A 20547-nucleotide genomic window follows, 5' to 3' on the forward strand; every position below is an offset into this window, starting at 1 on the left:
GTCTCAGTGACAAGCGTGTTTGTGACTCATCAGGGCTGGGTCCAGGCGCCAAAAACTCACTTCTGTTTCTCAAGCCCTAAAACGTGAGGTGTTATTCCACTCCATGATGGATCCCGTTAGTTTTTAAGGAGTAGTAAACGTCAGTGCAGTAAGGCTCAGCGGTCTCTGTCTTTGGGCTCTTCCTATCTGTTGGCGTCTCCCTCTCTCTCTTTTTCAGTGTATACTGTACATGTCTATTTTTTGGTGTATCATACACTCTATATATCTGTTTGTGCGTGTAATGTGTCCGTCTAGGTGGGGAATCTGGGTCTGCTCTTCATGTTGCTGTTCTTCATCTATGCAGCTCTGGGAGTTGAGCTCTTTGGAAAACTGGGTTAGTGTGTGCGTGCATGTATGTGCAAGAGTGTGCATGTGAGCCTGTGCATGCGTGCAAGCGGGTGCGACCGACGGGTGATTTATGTGTGGATTACATAAACAAGCATAAATTTTGCTGAGTTACATACATTAATTAATGCCAATTTAGAATCAGCAACCTAATCAGTGATCTAATCTGTGCACAGTTCTCTTTCTTCTCCCCCCTTGCCTTCGTCTCCCACACTTACCAGATCTAATATTCCTTTCATCCTCTTTCAGAGTGCTCAGACGAGAACCCGTGCGAGGGTCTCAGTCGCCACGCTACCTTTGACAACTTTGGCATGGCTTTCCTCACGCTCTTCAGGGTGTCCACCGGGGACAACTGGAATGGGATCATGAAGGTTGTTACTCTTCCTTTCCTCTCCTCTGAGGGAGTTTTTAAGAAGATGGATGGACGACTGAGTGCATGTTTGTGTCTGCGCACACGTGTGTGTCTCAATGCATAGGTTATGAGACAGCCGCTGCATTAAGCAGAGAGCAGATCACTGTTTTTTTATGACAGACTAAGAGCTGCTGACATTCGAGGGTCAGGAGAGTGTATTACTCTTCTGTGACAGGCTCAAGGTCCTTTTGGGCTCAGATCAACATCTCCCCCTGTAGGAGATGAGAGGAAGTACAGCAGAGCGCATTAATATATCACCCTAATCCCTTCATTTATCATCAGGTTATTGCTTCTTGATCCTTTATCGTCTCCTCTTCCCTTCCTTCATCATCCAGGACACACTGCGCGAGTGTCGCCCGCAGGATCGCCACTGCCTCACCTACCTGCCCTTGATCTCGCCCGTTTACTTCGTCACCTTCGTCCTCACGGCTCAGTTTGTGCTTGTCAACGTGGTCGTGGCCGTTCTGATGAAGCACCTGGAGGAGAGCAACAAGGAGGCACAGCTGGAGGAGATGGAGGAGAGGAGGGAGAGGGAGGAGAGAAGGGAGAGGGAGGAGGCCAGTCGGCGGCTCAGCACCGCCTCTGTGGGCGGGGACTTAGAGCTGGACGCACCTGCCCAGGTGCGTGCTTGTATTTCTGCATGCGCGTAAGCTAGGAGGGTAGAGATGACAGTGAGAGTAACAGTGTTGGTGATGTCATGTGCCAGGTGCAAGTTGAGGATGAAGAGTGTTCCCATGGCAACCTACTGAGCATGGGACGCATGCTCTCCCTCCCCAGCGACAGCCATCCTCAGCCGCTCAGATGCTCTCCTTATCCGCTCATTGGCCACGAGGCATTCTCCGGCTACAGCTTCTCAGGTAATTTGGCTGTTTATAGCCAATCGAATTAAGGAACTGTTTTTTACTGTCCTATAACAACTAAATGACTCCTGTAAAGATTATTGCTTCCATAAATAGCTTAGAAGGCAGCAGAGCTGTGAAGTTTGCTTCTGCAAGGCAATGTTGTCAAAGGCCTTAAGGAAGGAGATATTTGTTATGGATTTAAATGGAATTGATAGAACTATACGCCTGCCACGTCTTTCCCATCTTTAGTTTATATTTGGATTGTAACAAATCCTGGAACAGCCAAGTATCCCACAAACAAATAAAAAGCAACAGAAAATTTTGGGTCATCCAATATAAAACCAACCAAATTTCTCAATTTATTTTGCATTTTGCACAGAAGTTAAAGTACTTTTTTTTTTTCAAAATGTTACTTTCATACTAAAAGCCCACAAATTACAGGTGATCTGTCAAAATATTAGACTTTTTAATCTCCCTTTTTTCACCTTTGCTGAGTCCGCATGAGTACTTAGAGACATCAATGTGAAATTTTCAAGGCTAAAAAACACTTTTAACTCTTCCAATTCTAAAGGAGTACCTCATTTTCCTCGCTTACTTCCCTCGCCAGTGTTCGAGCACGGGCGAACAATTGCACACGCTATAATTCAGGTTGTTTCCACTCGATGTTCTCCCTCAGACGTTTAACAATATGCTGTAAGTAAAAGGTTTATCATAGATTAAAACAAGAAATCAAGTAGGTTTAGATGTGGAGTGTGCCTGTAGCATTACCTGGAAGTTACTTTCAGTCTTGTCATGTTAAAGTGTCTTTTTTAACAGTGGAAGTTTATTGCACCAAGTAAGCTGAATATAGTCCTCCACTGGAAGTCATTTTAACTAAAATTGTCAGTGAGATAAAGATGAGGTGAAACTGAATCGTGACTTGGTCTCAAAACGGTTTTTTCATCTCATGAGTTGTGAAAACGTACTGAAATACAGGAGCTGATGGTGTGTGTGTGTGTGTGTGTGTGTGTGTGTGTGTGTGTGTGTGTGTGTGTGTGTGTGTGCTGTGAGGTGAGAAAACTTTTTTTTTTTTAAAAATGCATCTAACAGTTAAAGTCTTGCTTTTTTTTGTTCTAGCTGTCATCTTCATAATCCACGTTACTTTCTGCAGGCTCCATGTCATCTCTGGGCTCCAGTGGAGGCGGCTCCCTGCTGCAGGTTCCAGGAGCTCTGCCAGCCATCAGTCACGCTTCACTGGGGTCTGGACGCAGCTCAAGGCCAATGATCTGCCTCAGCACATTTCACAGCATCGACAGGCACTCCTCACACAGACTCGGCTCAGCCAACAGCGTAGAAGGATACAGGTTTAGCCCCACTCACAGAGCCAAGAGACATAGACTGAACTCGGCTCACAGTATAGATGGATATAGATTCAGCCCGGCTCATCGCATCAACAGACACAGACTCAGCTCTGCTCACAGTATGGACGGATACAGGGTGAATCCAGATCCCAGCGCCGAGCGGCCGAAGCTCATGTCCAGCCACAGCATAGACAGGCATCCGTCGCTCAGACTGAGCCCCACGCACGGCGGCGGCGGCAGGCGTCCTTCTTACTGGCTCAGTCCCGAAGACAGTTTAGACAGAAACAAGTTGAGCCCCTCCTACGTCCCTGACAGTTCAGCCACAAGGAGACCAGCATCCCTCCGCACTGCAAGCAGACAGTTAAGGAGACAGGTGTGTTTGTATGACGATGATAGCTGAACACGGTTCAGTTTTATTTATATAATGTCAAATCACAACAACAGGTGCCTCAAGCTGCTTTATGTTGTAAGGTAAAGACCCTATAATAACATATCTGCTGGGGGTGAGGAGAGGAAGACAGTTATATTAGTTTAGTTCTACAAGTTTAACAGTTTCCCTTTGAATCAATTAAATAAACGAGGTGAGATTCAAGGATTTAGATTTTTAATTTTATGTGAATGAATCGGAATCAAAGAATGTAAAGACAAGCTGAGAGGTTAGAGGGCATCCCTCCAAAAAATCTAATATCGCAACAGCAAAGTCTGCAAAGTCTGAAGTGGGTCGTAGTTGCTTATAATCAATTTTGGTGCCTTTTTGTGTTTGTAAGGAACAAAAATTCCATCTTTTGCTCCAGGGTGATCTGCAGCACACAAGCCTACACGCACTTTACAACAGTCTGCGATTGGCTATCTCATAGTGTTTGTGCATGTGCTGTGTCCGCAGGAGGCCGTGCGCCTCGACTCTCTGGATCAGAGTTCAGCTGACGATCTGGCAGAGCCCCGACTCACTGTGCCCGCAGCCTCCTCCACCCCACCACGGCAACGGTCGTCCAGCGTTCACACAGTGAAATATGTGCACTCGCAGAGGGTCATCTCCTGCAGGAGCCACAGCCGGAGCCACAGCGATACTGCTGCACAAGAACACGTACCTGAGGAGGCAGCCTGTGGCTCTCAGGTAGAAGCAGATTTTGAGAAGAGTTTGAAGGTATCAGTTCCACTCTGTGACTCCAGAGCAGCCAGCCCCGTTCCTGGCTCAGACCCCGCCCCACAGCCAGATGATGCTGACGCAGAGGTCAGCTGTATTAACAGTTCTGTTCACTCTCACACACAACCTACCAGCTCCCCGCACAAAAGTAGACACCTTACCCCGAGTCCTGGGGAGCACAGGAGCCGCCTCAGCCATTCGGTGTCCCCGGTTTCGGGCAGGAACAGGAAGCAGCGAATGAGCCCGCCGCCCGGGGAGGAGCCAGTTCCAGTCACAACCCAACTAACTGACAGCACCGCTGATCTGAGGAGGCGGACTTTGTCCTTTGACGCCACAAGCCTCTCTCCTAATCTGCCGGAGGGAAGTTCTGTGGAAGACTAAACAAACCCAGTGATGGGATCGGTCATTCTTTGAAGTGGAGGAGCCGAATGTGCTGCTTTAGCGCACGAGAGGGACGGGAGCCACGGCCAGAAACAGGATTATACCCGTCTCCTGTCCCGCCCCTCGCCTCGTGCGCTCACAAGGTTTTCATAGGTTGTGTGAGCAGGACTCAGACTGTGTGTGTACTGAGTGTGTATGTGTTCAAAGACTTGGACCCCTTTTGTGCCGTATGCACACGAGATGCACACAAGAAGAAGTTTCCTTTTCTTCTCTCATAGTTCTAGCTTTAGTTCACTCATAGAGTCACTTTGCAGCTATATTACTCAAACACTACCCCTCCCCCTTGCTTGCTCCACCCGCTCATCCTTTTCCTTGCACCTCAAGCCCAGGTCAGAGTACAAAACTACTCTGAAGGTGCACTGCAGGTTAAGTTAGTGACTGGTCTGCTGTTTTACACAAAGAGACCACACAGCTGGGGCTGCAACTACCTGTTAGTCCACACAACATAAACGGATCACAGTAACGTCTAATCACATTTTTTTTTCTCTGTGAAAATACCAAAACCCCAGAGACTCGATTCTGTTCATCTGGTGGCAGCTTTTTTTAATGGGATAAATGACTTTTTCAGCCATCCAAGTGACTAAAGACTGTTGAATTTCCACATTTTTGAATGTCAAATGACTGAAGTTGTCAATAGGATGAGCGATTAAATGTTTTTCCCACTGAAAATGCAGCATCCAGGTGAACAGAGGAGGCTGTTCTGGGATTTCTTTACCCTGACAAAAAAGACCAAACAGCAGGTTGTCAGTTTATTATGATTTTGGATCAAGAGTGTCAAAATCATTTAAGATCTTAGGCTACATACAACCCAGTTTGATCCCAATTAAACAGTAAAATCATTGAAGAATATTAAAGAAAAACACCTCAAAATGTTCCCCTTTTGTTACAATGTAATGACATACATTCTAAATAGAGTCGCATGTGTGAAACCATCTATTTACAGGACAGATGATGAATAATCCTAAAGAAAATAAGTGATTTCAACAATATGTCTCAGTCTTAGTATCACCCCAACTCCTTGACTTAACCACCTTACCATGGTGTGGTACAGCAGGCTAGGAGTAATGTCTTAGTAAGCAAGAAAAAGCTGTAAAACTAACAAATCAGATGAGTTAGCAGAACCCCTCGCAGCATTGTTGCTTGAAAATGTATCCGTCAGTTATCAATATCAAGAGTTGCCGAATGTTTTCTTTTGACTAACCCTTTGATCAACAAGCTGTTTCAGCTCTCATTCAGTTAATATGATCTGATGATTTTCCTAATTTGCAGACCGGTACTTGAATAGAATTTCCCCCCACTTTGTTCTCTGTGGTGCAGAAATTACAGTTTATGTTTACAAATGTGGTTTTAAGCAGTAGAATTACAAAACATAATAAAAAATAATAATAATTTGTAACTGAACACCTACAGTATGTGAATGGTGCAGGCACAATGCCGTTTTATAAGAGACTTATACCTCCAAAACAGTAATAATGAATCCTGTACAGCAGCTTGTTGGATAAATCACAATAGGAAATTTTATATTAAAGATAGTTTTTGATTTTCAATATGATTCATCTTCTGTCTTTGGTTTTTGGAGGGTTTTTTTTTCATCATCACGGCCTACAGTAAACTTCTGGGTGTCGCTTGATTGCTTACGGCCTGAGAAAACCTTGATGTCTTGTTGATTTTTGGCCTGTATGCGCCCAACCCTGACAGCCTGAAAAATCAATCCACTCTTTGAACCTTTAAGTTAAAATCATGTAGTGTGACCTAGGCCTTAGTAGTTTCTACCTCGCTTTCCCCCCTGATTCCACCCACTCAAAACATTCAGTCAGCTCCGTTTTCTCACAACCCCCCCCCCCACTCTCCGTCTTAGTATTCTCAGGGTAGAGGTAGTTCAGACACAGCTGAGTGTGGTGCGATCGGAGCTCTGCGGAGTTAGACTGCCCCCTGCTGGCCCCTGTCTCCTTAAATTTGAAGAGGTTGTGATTCAGACAGACGCAGATGTAAAAGAAGGGCTTATTCAGGTGACATAACAATGCGTAAAACTTTGTAGAAAAGGTCAAGAATCTATTTTATTAAAACAGTGGGTGGTAGGAGAACTACAAAGGTGAATTTCTACACTTTTGAATGTCAATTTATCTGCTGGTGATGACAAGGATGGATGATGAGGGGTGCCAGTTGTAACGATTGATGATGATGGTGGATGATGCAAATGTTCATAAAGCCGTTTAATGTTCCTGCGTGTTAATGGAAGCGGGGAATGATACAAGAGAGGAAATGATTGGACAGTGCTGGAATAAAACCACTTCCTGTCTGACTTTTATCTGACTCCATAACCTTTCTTCTAATTCTGTCCTTTCCTCATGTGTCAAGATGGAAAAAAGAAACAGAAGCGGAAACGTTCGCAGTCTTCAACATGTGCCTCCTAATCTAAAAATAAAGATAACATACAGCAGCTGCCTGCTGCCGCTAATGAATTCAACCACTCTATGGCCTTCTTCCAGCAAATGGTGATTAGTATGCTAACACGTCCCCGGATCTTTGTCGCAACACATGATTATTTAAAAAATAATCTCATATTGCAGGAAGCAAAGAAGTTATTTAAAGATAATGGAAACAAAGGCAGACTCTGGTGGTGGTAGTGGATAGATTTTATTTTCAAATACCACTTCAGCATATCACAATAAAATATTGAATCACATGAATATTTCACACTGAAACACTATAGCATACAAAATGCATTAAGCAGTCCTGCCTTTATTCCCCTGCTAAGAAAATGTAGCATTTTTTGCAAGTTCTGCCTGGCCTCACTCTTTTTGCTCACAATCTATTGGTCAAACGGACCCTCTGTTTGACGTTTAGCCAATGGGAGCGCACGTGTCAGCAGGGCAGCTTGTGATTGGCCAGACTGACTGAGGGCAAACAGAAATAGATAGCTACACAGCTTCCCTGTCCTCCATGTTTCGTTCGCTAAGTTATCTGTTAATAAGGCAGATGGAGCATCATCACTGCATCTACATCTATGTTAATCTGCACTTCACCATATGAACATGCAGTCAAGGCGTGAGTGTGTGTTCTTCCAGGTGTATGTACATGTGTTTCCAGGTGTGTGTTTGTGTGTGTGTGTGCATCTGTTTCCAGGTGTGAGGGAGTACAGCTGTGTTTGCGTGCGCCGGTATCTGTGTGTGTGCATGAGCAGAAGACGGGATTCTTGACACAGACAGTTACATATAACTAAGCTGAACCAGCAGTTGCCATGGTGATAACAGATCACGCTTCACATGACCCAAAATCCTGCCAATCCCAGGAGAGGACGGAGAAACCGCTCCACAGTGAGGCAGGAAGTTGTCCATGTCTTGTACATCTCATCCTTGTCTCTCTGAGTGTGTGTCTCTAGAAGGCAGGAGCCAAGGGTCTCTGCTGTGTGAGCTTCTGGGGGTCCAGGGTTTCAGTGAAGGGCGGGGCTTGATAGGGATTTGTGGTAACTATGGTAGCGCCATTGGCAATAGGGTATGGTGTAGCTCGAGTGTTGCTAGGGACGGGATCCAGGTGTTGCCAGGTGAATAAGTTTGAGTTACTGCCGGTTAAGAAGCGTCTCAGCGCACTCAGCGTCAGCACAGCCTGTTAGTAACACACACGCAGACACACATGTTAACGATTAACACTGTTAATCACACGCTGAGTAACACTCTGTTTTTAGAGAAGCCTGCAGATGTGCACGGTTTGGTTAAAGATGCAGTGATGAAAAATGGACAGAAGAAGCACGAAGGCGTAGCGTGAAGAAGGTTTAAGTATTGGGATTAAGTATTGTGCTTTTCAATAACGCAGTTTCAGAGTGTTCAGTGAAACAACAGCACAATGTAACAATACAAAAGCCTGCAGAGCTGAAAAATAAAACTGCAGTTCCTCGAGTGGCCACTCGAAGCTCGCTCCCAGAGTGAGACACTCATGTTAAAATGCCCAACTTTAAATCAGAAATAAACATGTTTACACCTTGCTATACTATGGTTTGGTCTCCATAGCCAATTTACCTCCTTAATAACATCACAATAACAATGATAGAGATGTTTTTTTTCAATCACCCATTTAAGTCGCATAAAGGCTTAAAATTCTGTGTGAATCAGGCCATATTTAGTCTGTGCTCGTCTGTGGTGAGTGAAATTCAGGTATTTTATTTGCATGTTACTTAACACCATTTAGCAAGTATCTGTGTCTGTGTGACACACCTCCAAAGTCTATGTATGCGACTTGCTGACTAGGCTGGCTAACATTACCTGATACCTCAGCAATCCACCTTCTCATAGAAATATGGTTGATTCTGAAGTCTCACAAAACCGAGATGATGACAGATATAATGCTAAACTAAACTCTTTAAACTAAAAGCTGCTCTTATTCATAGAGTTTATGGACGCTATAAGGCTCATTTGATAGAATGGGACCGCTGCGTTAATGGTTTTACAGAGGAAAATAAGTTCTATGTTAACTACTTAAAGCCTGGGATATTTTTAAAATTATATTTACTTAGTGTATTTAGTGATGAGTCAGAAAAAATTCTGTCGTAGGTACAAATTTGGAAGATGCAAGGAAACAGTGAGCGTTAAGTACGGGCAACATACGTTGAACAGAAAAAACTGAAACGAATACAAACAGAGAACCTAATATTGCATTTGCAGGCGACTCATAAAATGAATCCAATATACAGGAAATCGAACAACATATTAATGTTAATAATCGCTGTGTGTATGTGTGACAGTGCACATGCAGACACATAGACATAAATGCGCTGCGATCATTATTGTAAGATTATATTTATTTGTTTTTATTAAACCTGAGTGTCTACTATCACACTGGAACTGGGCATAAAACATGCATTTAATTATAGCAGTGTTAGGCTCCCTGTCACTCACACTGTGCCTACAATTGGAAACCTTCTCAAAATGCCTCAGGTTTCATTTTAATGACAGATGAAATGCCAGGTGCCAAGTTCTCACACCCACACTGGCTCTACACTGACAACAAAATGGAAAATTCATCCCAGTTTCCCCAGTTTAGTGTCACAGTGGGAGAGCAGTCCACCCCAGCTGCTGCTAAAAGAACAATTTAAAGTACTGAAATCCTTCTTTGTACTGTTATACACTACTGTGCATCTGATAAAACCTCAAACTCAAGGACCTGTGACTTAAGCGAGACACTAGGCGGTTTATCATCATCTCACACAGACCCTCTTTGGTTCGACACAAGGTTATATGCAGATTTAACTGCTTTCAAACACAAGCTTCCTGTCAAAAATATGACAGCCTTGAAGCCCAAACAACTACAAGGTGTCACTCGCTAATCATGTTTAATGAGTAACGCCTTCCAGAGAGGAGCTACAGCCTAAGGACGACTGAACCTTTAATATGATCGTTTGCCACCTGCTACTAACCCTCTGCAGGGGAACAGTTGAGTCCTTCTCAACTTAATGGTTAAAAAATGACTTGACAGACTAAAAAAGTGAAACCATGCCGTACTTCCTTGACACAATTAGAGCTTATCCGATGACAGTGAGATGAATGGCTGCTATAGCTTGGTGTTAAGCTAGTTTTAACAGGCTCTACTGAGTCACCAGGGGATAATAAATGAGCTAACTGTCTCAGTTGAAAATTATTCTTGCAATGCAGTTCTCAGCAGTGAGATGCTTTGTCAGCAAAACCACACAAACACACACATGGTCAAACAAGCACCGACGCCTGGAAGCTGCCCAGGTCAACCAAATGTGTACGGCAGTGTTAGACTTGAGAGAGGGCCGGGGGGGTCGTGGGCAGCAGCTGCTCGACCTCCGTGAAGGAAACGCTCTTAAATGTGTTCATGGTCAGCAGACACTGATAACCCTGAAAACACACACGTGAGCATGCAGGTGATCAAATATCAGATGATGATGATGATGATAACCACATGTTCACAGGCGTGCAAAAGACAAAGAGGGCAGTGTGAATCGGCAGGTGTAAGCATACACACCCAGGAGAGGATGGAAAAGAAGCAGAACGCGATGGTGGCTCTGGCTGCGTCCGAGCCCTGCGCCAACGGCAGCTCTTCCGGAGAGGTCGCCTGCCACTGATTGGCCAGAAAACAGAAGCCGACAAACCACAGGAAGCAGGCCAGACCTTTGAAGAGAGGAAAAACAGGACTTTTAGATGCGGGGTCACTTCATAATTGCCACATTTTTTTCTCAGTTCTACTTTATACAGAAAAAAGTGTCTCCAGTCTATTTGAGAACCATAAAAGATGAATTTTGTCTCCGTTCATGTTAAAGAGAGATTCTGCTCTCTGTTGTTTTTCTGACTTGATTATGAAGCTAACTGTAAAAGGCAAAAAAAGAGAAAGAGCTTAATCAGATTATACTCTATTCATGTTTTTTTCATTCTAAAAATATATTTTATTCCTTTGATTTTATCAGCTTCTTTGCACTGAAGGCTTCAGATAAGGATTAAACATATAAAATCAAGTTTCAGTTGCTGAATTAACAGGTGCCATGGGCTACGTTTAGTACAGCACTGCTCACAGTGAGCATGATATATGATCAATAGTTTTAGCTGAGCGTTATTAGTGTGCTAACATTTCCTAATTAGATATAAACACAAACTGTTAGCTAAGGAAGGACAATCATTAATCTTTGTTTTTCATAACCCGGTATATTGGATAGATTGAAAATGTGTACTAATGATGCGTCTCCACGGACTGAATCACCGGCTATTACAATTTATCACGACAGCAACCTGAATGTGTGCTAAATTATGCGCTGTTTGACTCAACACCACAAAGGTGAAGCTCATGCTGCTGTTAAAGAAAAGTCATTTCCTTTAAAACAGGGGTGTCAAACATAAGGCTCCGTGACCAGAATGGCCCCACAGTAAAGCACCAATCCAGCCCACTGGACAATTTTGGAAAATATGATCTGTATTTTCAGATGTTTTATAGCTTTTATGAATGATAAAGTCCTCCACCACGGACATTAAATGACAGAAATCTTCAAGTTTCTTGACCATCTATTAAACAAATTACTAGAAAAAAAAGCAACACTTTCTGTCAATTAACAAAAAATTCTTATTTTATAATCACAGGACAATTTACTCAATGAGCTACCACAACTTTTTCTGTAATTTTTACACATTCATTTCTTACATTTTAAGCCTAAAGAGTCATGCTGACAGATTTCTTTCATTTACTACAGAAGCTTTTTTTTTTTATTACATAGAAAGACTGATGTGTGTTATTGAAATTGCACTTCTTTTACTGTCTTTGGGCAGGACTCAGGCTAGCTGTCAGTATTTCTGCTAAACTAAGCCAAGTGCTGGCTGAAAGTAAAGATGTGCATTTCCCAGAAGATTAAAGAATACAGTGTTATATACCTCATATTTAAATGTTGTTGTTAAAATGTTTGAGATCTGCCTTTAATATTTTTGTTTTGCCTATTTGAAACTGATCGACTTGCCGCTTGAATTTAAGGGGTTTAACAAAAGTGTTGTATTTAGGATTCAGGGGTGTAAAAAGTAATTGGGCAAGCTAAGATAATTTTAAATATAAGGATTTTCTTCTTTGTAAATATCCAAAAGATGATGTCTAGCACATGTACTTCAAATGCTCCTGGACCTAGCTCCACCTGTGATAACTGTGTACCAGAAAAGACGAGATCCAGCAGGACCGCACGTTTTCTGTCCCTGACGCTGCTGATGCTGGGAAAGTAAGCATCCAGGATGAGAAAAAAGATGCTGCCGAGGAAACAGGCCACGCCCACGGTGACACCGAAGTTACAGGCGTCGGCGTTGTTGTTGAAGATGCAGAGCAAACGCTCGCTGCCGATGTTGATGTAGCCTTCATTCACAATGCAGCTAAACACCACGATGGAGAAAACCTGCAGGGAGAGACGTGTTGGCCGGTTTATTACCTGACATGCAGAAGAGAATTAACTCACACCGGCGTGCCAATGCCATTCATTCCTGCGGTTGAGAGCCCACAGACCAAAGATATTCTTCTTCTCCACAATTAGATGATACTTTAAAAGGGTTATGTCGCCCAAATTACAACAAAAACAAGCACTTGTGCCAGTTACTTAAATGTCATCATGTTTGATATGGTTGACACTGACACAGTGCAGAAAATGAACTCTCTGATATAAAAGGAAACATAGAAACTGAGTAAAGACAATACCAAGTAATAAGAATGAGATTTCCTTCAAAGACAACTGGTTTCTCAAATCAGTAAGAATTTTCCTTTTATTTATTTAAAAAACACAAATTGAATCATTTGCCAGAGGTAGATAAAACAGTGTTAGTATTTAAAGCACCCTTGTTTAACGAATCTGTAGCCAAATATCAGGAGCTACCCTAAAATCCTTTTCAGTTAGACAAAGAAGTGTCATGGATGATCTTTACTGGTTCCAGCTACACCAGTTTTGTATTGTGTGATTGTAATTCAGCTTTACACTGTTCATTTGGTCCACAGAGATCTCATATGTTATTAATACGTCTCAGGACTAGGCTCAAATCATAGTTTGGAGACTAATGGTGAAATCATTCAACTTAATGTCTTCTTTCATCCAACGGGTGCTAATTGGATAGGTCAAAGAAAAATGGATGGATAGAAATAGAAAAGCAACAGTGACAAGCTGACATATGATGAGCTGAATTATGAAGGACACACACTGGCGTGCTTTGTTAACTAGCTCTGCTTTTGCTCATCTGCCTCCTGTGCTCCTGAAATGTTGTATGGTGACTCACAGCAGCACAGCACACAGAAAACAGAGATGTTACGTTCCGGTTGGGGGGCATTATTATCCCCGAGCGTTCACATTAGCTCCATCCAGACACAAAGATGCAGCCCTGTAGCCTCTGTGCCAGAGGCTGAAATGATGTGAGCGCTGTAAAAGCTGAAATTCAGACACTCAGCCTTTTGCAAAAATAGCCCACTGATGTAAAATGCAGACGTGAGTGGATGAAACACCAGACAGATGTAAGTGGGAACGAGGCAGAGACGGGGGTGCAGGTAGGCCTATCCATAGATGAAGATACCCACACAGTGCAGGGGAGGCTTACCCACGAAAGCAGTCTGAGGACGGTGCGGGGATGCGTGAAGAAGGCGACCGGATCGAAGGAGACGCTCCCGGCCTTCCCGGCGCCGTACGCGCCCGCTGGCTGCATCCCTCCGGCTTTCTGATGCCTGACTCGCGCTGAGAGAACGAGACTAGTCGGTGTGAGCTGCGCGGAGCGGCGGCGTCCTACTCCAGCCTCCGTGTGAAGTCACACCGCGTCACCGCCAGCAGCTCAGCACAGGCTGCGGCAATATAACACTCACCGTGACTTCAGCTTAACACCGATATGGTTTCTGTTTACCCAAAATATCAACGCGAGTTTGAATATCCTTATATAATTTGTTTAATGCTAGAAATATGTTAATATTATCGATAACATGTGTACCTTATTTTAAAAAAAATAGCGATAAACCCATGTCAAATATAAAAATATGAAAAAAAAACCCCCAAATAATAGGCGCTTAATTTAGAATAAATAAATTAATAAATCTGAAAAACTGCACAACGAATTATCACAGCCATAGTGAACTGGGACCCATGTTAAAGGAAATCTCTGCTCTTTGTTTGCTCCTCCTGGCTCACAGATTCCAGTTTGTTGCATTTATACATGGATAAAACCTTAGCACAGCAGCCTATCACTGAGGTTTCAGGACAACATCGTCTATTCACCTCCACAAAACTTTCATTTCGCGTGCTCACGACGTCACCGCGTTGCCAAGCAACTGCCCAACAACTGTCTAAAATCACAGGCCAAACAAGCATGTAGTCTTGTTTTGTCCTTAAAGAGGGGAAATAGTGAGGAGAGATGAATGAATGATACTGACACACAGCTCTCGCTTTCACTCACTTTGCTCTAGATCCACACATACAAAAGCTTATTACTTTTAAACGTTCGACAGCCCTTGCACTGGCACAAAACCTAAAAAGGACCGCACTGAGACACGTTCAAGAGAAGCAGACGGTACATTAAGTGTTGTGGGGGGAAAAGATTCAAGGCAATGTGAATTTAAAATCACATGATTCATATAATACATGCTTGCTATTAGCTGTTTAGCATTGTGTCCCTAGAAACTATTCTGGTTTTGTTTTTCTATTTTCTAATTTGTTTTAATTTTTTCCTACTTCACTTGTGTTTTGTCTGCTTTTCCTGTGTTTTTCTATTTGTTGGCGTTTTCTTAAGTTGCGGTCCTTTTGGCCCCTCAGGGACACTGTAGAGATTCCTTGGTAGGAATGTTGACAATGCTGCCAGCCTGACTGCTCATCACGGCTTTCATTACCCGTTGAAGGTCTGGCTCCTGGGTGGGGTCCTCATAGACGTCAAAACTAGCCAAGCTCCGAGTAAGCATGCTGTCTGTGCAGATGTTAGCAGTATAATCCATTTGTTTCTTTCTCAGACTCAGTTTTTATATCACCATCATGCTCTTGCCTCTTTGTACAATACAAATACAAATAATGTCCATATCTCCATTCTGACCTAACTGACCCAAGTAAACTGTGCTAAGATACCCTACACAGATGTGTTTTAAGCTTTTTTTTAAAAGAAGCCACGGAGATGATGGTGGGTAGCGAGGGAGGTAAACGGTTCTACAATATTGGAGCTAGAGTTTGAAAAGCACAATCCCCCTTTGTTTTCAAATGGGTCTGTGGAATAGTAAGAAGACCACTGTCAGTGGATCTGGCAGATGGCTGGCCCTCCCTCAGCCTGGTTCTACTGGAGGGTTCTTCCTTTTAAAAGGGAGTTTTTCCTTCCCACTGTTGCCAAAGCACGTGCTCATCAGAGGTCATATGACTGTTGTTTTTTTTCTCTGTATTTTTCTCTCTTCCACATCGAAAGGAGCCAGTTAAAGTAGTTCTGGCATGTGACAAGGATTCCTTCTGGGCGTCTCCCAGGTGAGGTGTACTGGCCGTGTCCAACCAGGAGGAAGCCCTGGATCAGACCCAGGACCTGATGGAGTTCCCCTGGATAAGCTGGAGGAGGTGGCTGTGGAGAGGGAGGTCTGGAGTTCTCTGCTTAGGCTGCTTCTCCCACAACTTGGCCGCAGATAAATGAAATAAGTAGACCAAATATAACTTTGTATTCTAAAAATTGTGGTTGTTTCCTTGCAGGACACCAGGAGAGATGAGCATATCTAGCCCACATCTGCAGAAACTGTACTTAAGAGAAGTTGGGACAATGTTAAAGACTTCAGGCAATTGCACTTGGATTATCTAAATTCATGACAGACATTCAAGCAGTAATGTCTGGACTGACAACCAGACATACCAAGCTTCTGTGTTTGAGCCAGAGACTGCACTTGTGGATGAACAATACAAACATTTTATCTTTATTATATATCAGTAATGTAACTTGCAATAAAAAGTTATGGGAAACTTAAACTTATTTTCAGATTAATTAAATCTGAGACTTTGTTTTATTGAAAAGGTTAATAAAGTTTTAAATTGATTGATAAATAAAATAAATTATTAAATAACACCAGCAGGGCAGGATGGCAGTGTCTGGACCGGCTTACTCCTCACCCCTTACCCACCCCTGTTGCTTGTCACGTGCTTCATGATGTTGTGATGTGGACATTTATGTGCTCTTTGTGCAGAGGAGGTGTTTTTGTTTCCTGAACTCATGCTGTCCCCCCATAGGAGCCCAGAATGAGTAGAGGTCTCTCTTTTCCCCTCCTTGACTTGTACATTTCAGTGTTTTTCCATAATGCTACCGACCTGTCTCCCCATGTGATGTCTGTGTTGTGTATGTAAGGTCGGGTGTGTGTGTGTCAGTTATCGTTATGGGGTCTTGCTATATGTTATGACACAAACATAGCAAAGTTGTAAGTATCATAGTTTCTAGGTTCTAAGGCTTTTTGTCAGATTAGTAGTGAGCTCTACAACATTGGTTTTCGTGCTAAAGGCTGGCACAGGCCTAAGTTCGCTTATGACCACTAGAGCTGGAAACAAGACCTCAAGCAATCCTAAGGCTAATCAGCACGGCTAGCATTTTAAAATCATTTGTTAAATGTTGTCATTGCTAACATATACCTGTTTTACAGCATCGTGAGTAGCGAGAACGCTAAGTTATTGTTAGCTTTGAAAAGAAAAACGTCAAGATGTAATATTAGCATGAGCTATATGCTATTGTTATTCACTCAAGCAGTTACTGATTTGCTGCTTTCTAATATCTGTGTTTATTTCTGGATATACCTACATGGTTAGTATACATGCTACATAAAGGCTGACAAAGGCAGTAAGTGTAAATGATCATGAATTAACTGTAAATTACATTGCGGTGAGCTCCATTATATAGTTGTATCACATGCACGTGCACGTGTGTTGGCAACCGTAACCATAGCCTGCCGAGGGTATATAAATGCTGCACAAGGTTCCATTCGTCCCTTTACACTTGCTATTGGACTTGTTTTGACCTGCTCCAACCTCAGCCTGTGGAAAGTTCAAGTTTTGGAAAATATTTTTCTGAAAGCGGATTTTACTTGCAAGCGACAACAAGTACTTCATCTTTGGATTGTTTGTACTTGTTTTTCATCTTAACAGCAAAGCCTGAAGATGGCTCGTCGTGGACCCCGACTCCTCGACAGTCCCCTGGACTTCGCTGCAGGTACTTTTAACATTTCTTCAGTTATTTTAAGAGTCACTAAATGTCTGTAATAATTTAATAAGTTCGAGTGTGAATATCAAGTTTTAATGTTATCAAAATATGTGTATTCCAAGATTGTTCCTCCTAAATTGTTTGTATGCTTTAAATTTTCCTGGAGAGGTGTAGAAATTATTAACCACTCGTGTATGAATTTGAAAAAAAGCTGTCACTTTGATTTGAAGGCTTCAAATTTGACACTTTTTTAATGAAATAGTTGAAAATAGCTTAATGGACTAAAATTTGTAAAATGCCCCCAAATCAGTCTCTGTGTTTGTTTGTTTTTTACTTCACCATGGTTTTCAGACATACCTGCAGAGCTTTGTGTGCTTGCAATTTTAACTTCTGCCAAGGAGGTTATGTTTTTGGTAACTTTTCCTTGCCTGTTATTCTTTGTAAACATCATAGCTGGCAAAAACTTTGAAACTTTGTAGGGGTGTAGAGTGCAGTTATGTAAATTTAGCTTACATCCACTTAAAGGTTAACTTTGTGATTGGTCAAAAATGAACAAAAATCTTTATAATTTAGAAGCTATGATTCTTAAAAGTGTGGAGTCTGTGGTCAATATATAATAGTACTGTGTAAAGATTTAAAATATCACGTTACATCTGACCTCTGACCTCTCCTTCAAGGTCAAATAAAGTCAAACTTTATTAAAATGTTTGTTTTTTTTTTAAACTGTGATTACAGTTGTACTGCCTTTGTTTGTATTGGCAACATTTAGGGGGAGATGGGGAGTCTAAATGTTACATTATAGTTTGCATCCACATATTGAACCTCTGATGAGGTTTCAAAATGTGTTACATCGTTAATGAAAGAATTAGTTAGTTATAAATTTACTGTACTATATTTATACAATAAGCTATTCATGTCCAGTTATTTACAAATCAGTACATATTATCCAGTACTTACTCCAACATAGTGTTTGCAAAAAGGCTTACAAAGAACAGATAAAACAAAATGAATGTACACAAAATACAATAGTGTTACCTTAAAAGTTCACAGAGTGAGCTGCCTTGGTGGAGGTTTGGAGCTCTTCTATTAAAAATGGATGCTTCACTTAATGATGTGAACTTAGTTGTTTTTTTCTTGCATGAACAAGTAGAAGTGTCATTCAGTCTGACATAAATGTAGCCTAAAATGCTTTTCTCTCATCATCTGCTCAAACTAACAGATGTAGGTCTGTTTCTTAGCACTTGGTGTTTATTACATTCCTAATGTTATTTTAAACTTGTTTCCTCGCCCTGAAGACATCTGGATCCTGGATGACAGTCTCCCGAGCACCACCTCTTCTGGTGAAGCACAGGACTCTGATACCCAGAGTGTCAGTGAAGGTGAGTATGGTGAGTATATCCCTCTCTCACCCTCCCCCGCTTCTGTTGAAGCACAGGACTCTGATATCCAGAGTGTCAGTGAAGGTGAGTATGGTGAGTATATCCCTTTCTCACCCTCCCCCGCTTCTGGTGAAGCACAGGACTCTGAAATCCAGCTCCCTCCCGATTGGCAGGATTGGTTTAACCCTTTTGCTTCAGGTGATGCCCCATTCGTTATGCCGTCTTTCAGCCTCGCCAACGACCTACTCTTCCCTCAAGTCGTTGTCCCAGCTGCTCCTCCTTCAGCTGCTCCTTCTTCCCCTGCTCTCTTATCTACTCCCTCAGCTGCTTCCTCTCCTGCTCCATCACCTCCTCCCTCAGCTGCTCCTTCTTCCCCTGCTCTCTTATCTACTCCCTCAGCTGCTTCCTCTCCTGCTCCATCACCTCCTCCCTCAGCTGCTTCTTCTTCACCTGCTCTCTTATCTTCTCCCTCAGCTGCTTCCTCTGCTGATCCCACAGCTTCTCCTTCTCCTTCTCCTTCAACCTCAGCTCTCACCTCCTCAGCAAAGAGAAGCAGAGAAGACATCTGCACTGAAGAGGTAAGTGCAAAGAGGTGGAAGGTAAGTGACACGTTCGATGCCCCTTCAACATCCTCAGGTTCTTTTGGAGTCAGACGTTTCTGGGAGAGGCCTTTTAGCCTTTCACTTGATGACAGTGACTCTGATTAGATTATGTTAGAACGTGTTTTTCAACATCCTCAGGTTCTTTTGTCTTGAGTGTTTGTCAGACACTTTCTTCTTTGAGGACAGAGTAAATATCTTTTAGTTTTAATTCATGTTTGATGACAGTGTCTGCAGTGATTAGACACTTTATGTTGAGAACAGCTTTTTAAATCTTTAATTTTAATTAAGTTGGCTTTTAAGTTGGCCTTTGCGTCTTGCAGTGTTTGTAAGACACTTTCTTGCTTTGAGGACAGCTTCTTGTAAATATCTTTTAATTTTTAATTAACTTTGTAATGTTTAAGTTGGCTTTTGTGTCTTGCAGTGTTTGTAAGACACTTTCTTGCTTTGAGGACAGCTTCTTGTAAATATCTTTTAATTTTTAATTAACTTTGTAATGTTTAGTTTTTTAATGTTTGCAGTGTTTGTAAGACACTTTCTTGCTTTGAGGACAGCTTCTTGTAAATATCTTTTAATTTTAATTAAGTGTTTGTAAGACTTTTTCTTGCAGTGTTTGAGGACAGCTTCTTGTAAGCTTCTTGTAAATATCTTTTAATTTTTAATTAAATTTGTAATGTTTAAGTTAAGCCTTTGTGTCTTGTGATGTTTGTAAGACAGCTATCTAAGAATATCTGACTTTTAAAGAATATTAACTAACACGTGTGAAATGTATTGTTTTTTTTCTTAATATGTGACATTGCCTGTGTGACTGAAAGGTCGTTTTTTAGGTATTGTTACTTCTATTTTTCTTAATATCACAGGTAACTATTTAAATGACTTACATATTTTTTCTCAAGCTCTAGCTCAACATGCAGGACAAAGGTAAGTCCGTACTTAATGTCAACACAAATATTTAGAAAAGTTTTAAAAATGATGTAGTGAACTGACTGTAGTCTCTTGTTTTTACATTAGGTATAGCCTGTGGCTGAGGGATCAGAGGTAAGGTAAAAACACAGAAGAAAAGTAAATTGAACAACTCGGTGATCTGTGAATTCATGCTTTTCTTTTTGTCTTTTTGTCTTCAGGTGCTTTACACTTGTCCTCTCCCAGCATTCAGCACTTCAGACACTCAACGTCCAAGACGGAGCTAACAAAGAGAGATACTCCACCCAGAAGACAGCCTTACCCCAGCCCGATGAGAAGGATGGATGACCAAATGACAAACTGGAGAGTGGTGCTGTGTTCCAGCTATGTAAGTTATCACCTCACATTGGCTACAAACTGTCTTGAAGACTAAATCCTTCCAATAGCTGGTATAAATCA

At 42.1% G+C, this 20547-nt stretch overlaps 3 protein-coding genes and 1 long non-coding RNA gene across 6 annotated transcripts in view; 3 read left to right on the top strand and 1 right to left on the bottom strand.

Moving 5' to 3' along the window:
- Window positions 1–6871, top strand: part of cacna1hb (calcium channel, voltage-dependent, T type, alpha 1H subunit b) — a 60769-nt gene extending 53898 nt beyond the window's left edge. For 2 of the 3 annotated variants that reach the window (XM_039613981.1, XM_039613982.1), the window contains 6 exons: window positions 295–373; window positions 634–755; window positions 1132–1416; window positions 1503–1653; window positions 2789–3351; window positions 3862–6871. In XM_039613981.1, coding sequence (XP_039469915.1) covers window positions 295–373; window positions 634–755; window positions 1132–1416; window positions 1503–1653; window positions 2789–3351; window positions 3862–4503 — 1842 coding nt within the window. In that variant the 3' untranslated portion in view covers window positions 4504–6871. The remainder of the gene's footprint in view (window positions 1–294; window positions 374–633; window positions 756–1131; window positions 1417–1502; window positions 1654–2788; window positions 3352–3861) is intronic. The other variant, XM_039613983.1, reaches the window with a different exon arrangement.
- A 321-nt stretch (window positions 6872–7192) lies between these two features.
- LOC116312405 (synaptogyrin-3-like) lies at window positions 7193–14014 on the bottom strand. Its single transcript, XM_031729820.2, has 4 exons — window positions 13620–14014; window positions 12205–12439; window positions 10546–10691; window positions 7193–8169 (listed from the first exon to the last, which is right to left on the bottom strand). Exons 1-4 carry the CDS (start codon window positions 13722–13724, stop codon window positions 7942–7944), a joined length of 714 nt encoding a protein of 237 aa, XP_031585680.1. The 5' UTR covers window positions 13725–14014; the 3' UTR covers window positions 7193–7941.
- A 772-nt stretch (window positions 14015–14786) lies between these two features.
- Window positions 14787–15826, top strand: LOC120440568. Its single transcript, XR_005613341.1, has 3 exons — window positions 14787–14953; window positions 15450–15610; window positions 15722–15826. It is a non-coding gene; the product is annotated as an uncharacterized LOC120440568 (long non-coding RNA).
- A 1227-nt stretch (window positions 15827–17053) lies between these two features.
- On the top strand, window positions 17054–19293 carry LOC120440629 (vegetative cell wall protein gp1-like). Its single transcript, XM_039613483.1, has 2 exons — window positions 17054–17216; window positions 18503–19293. Exons 1-2 carry the CDS (start codon window positions 17165–17167, stop codon window positions 19291–19293), a joined length of 843 nt encoding a protein of 280 aa, XP_039469417.1. The 5' UTR covers window positions 17054–17164.
- Window positions 19294–20547: the final 1254 nt, after the last annotated feature.

The sequence above is a fragment of the Oreochromis aureus genome, linkage group 6, assembly GCF_013358895.1.
Source record: "Oreochromis aureus strain Israel breed Guangdong linkage group 6, ZZ_aureus, whole genome shotgun sequence".
NCBI lineage: Eukaryota > Metazoa > Chordata > Actinopteri > Cichliformes > Cichlidae > Oreochromis > Oreochromis aureus.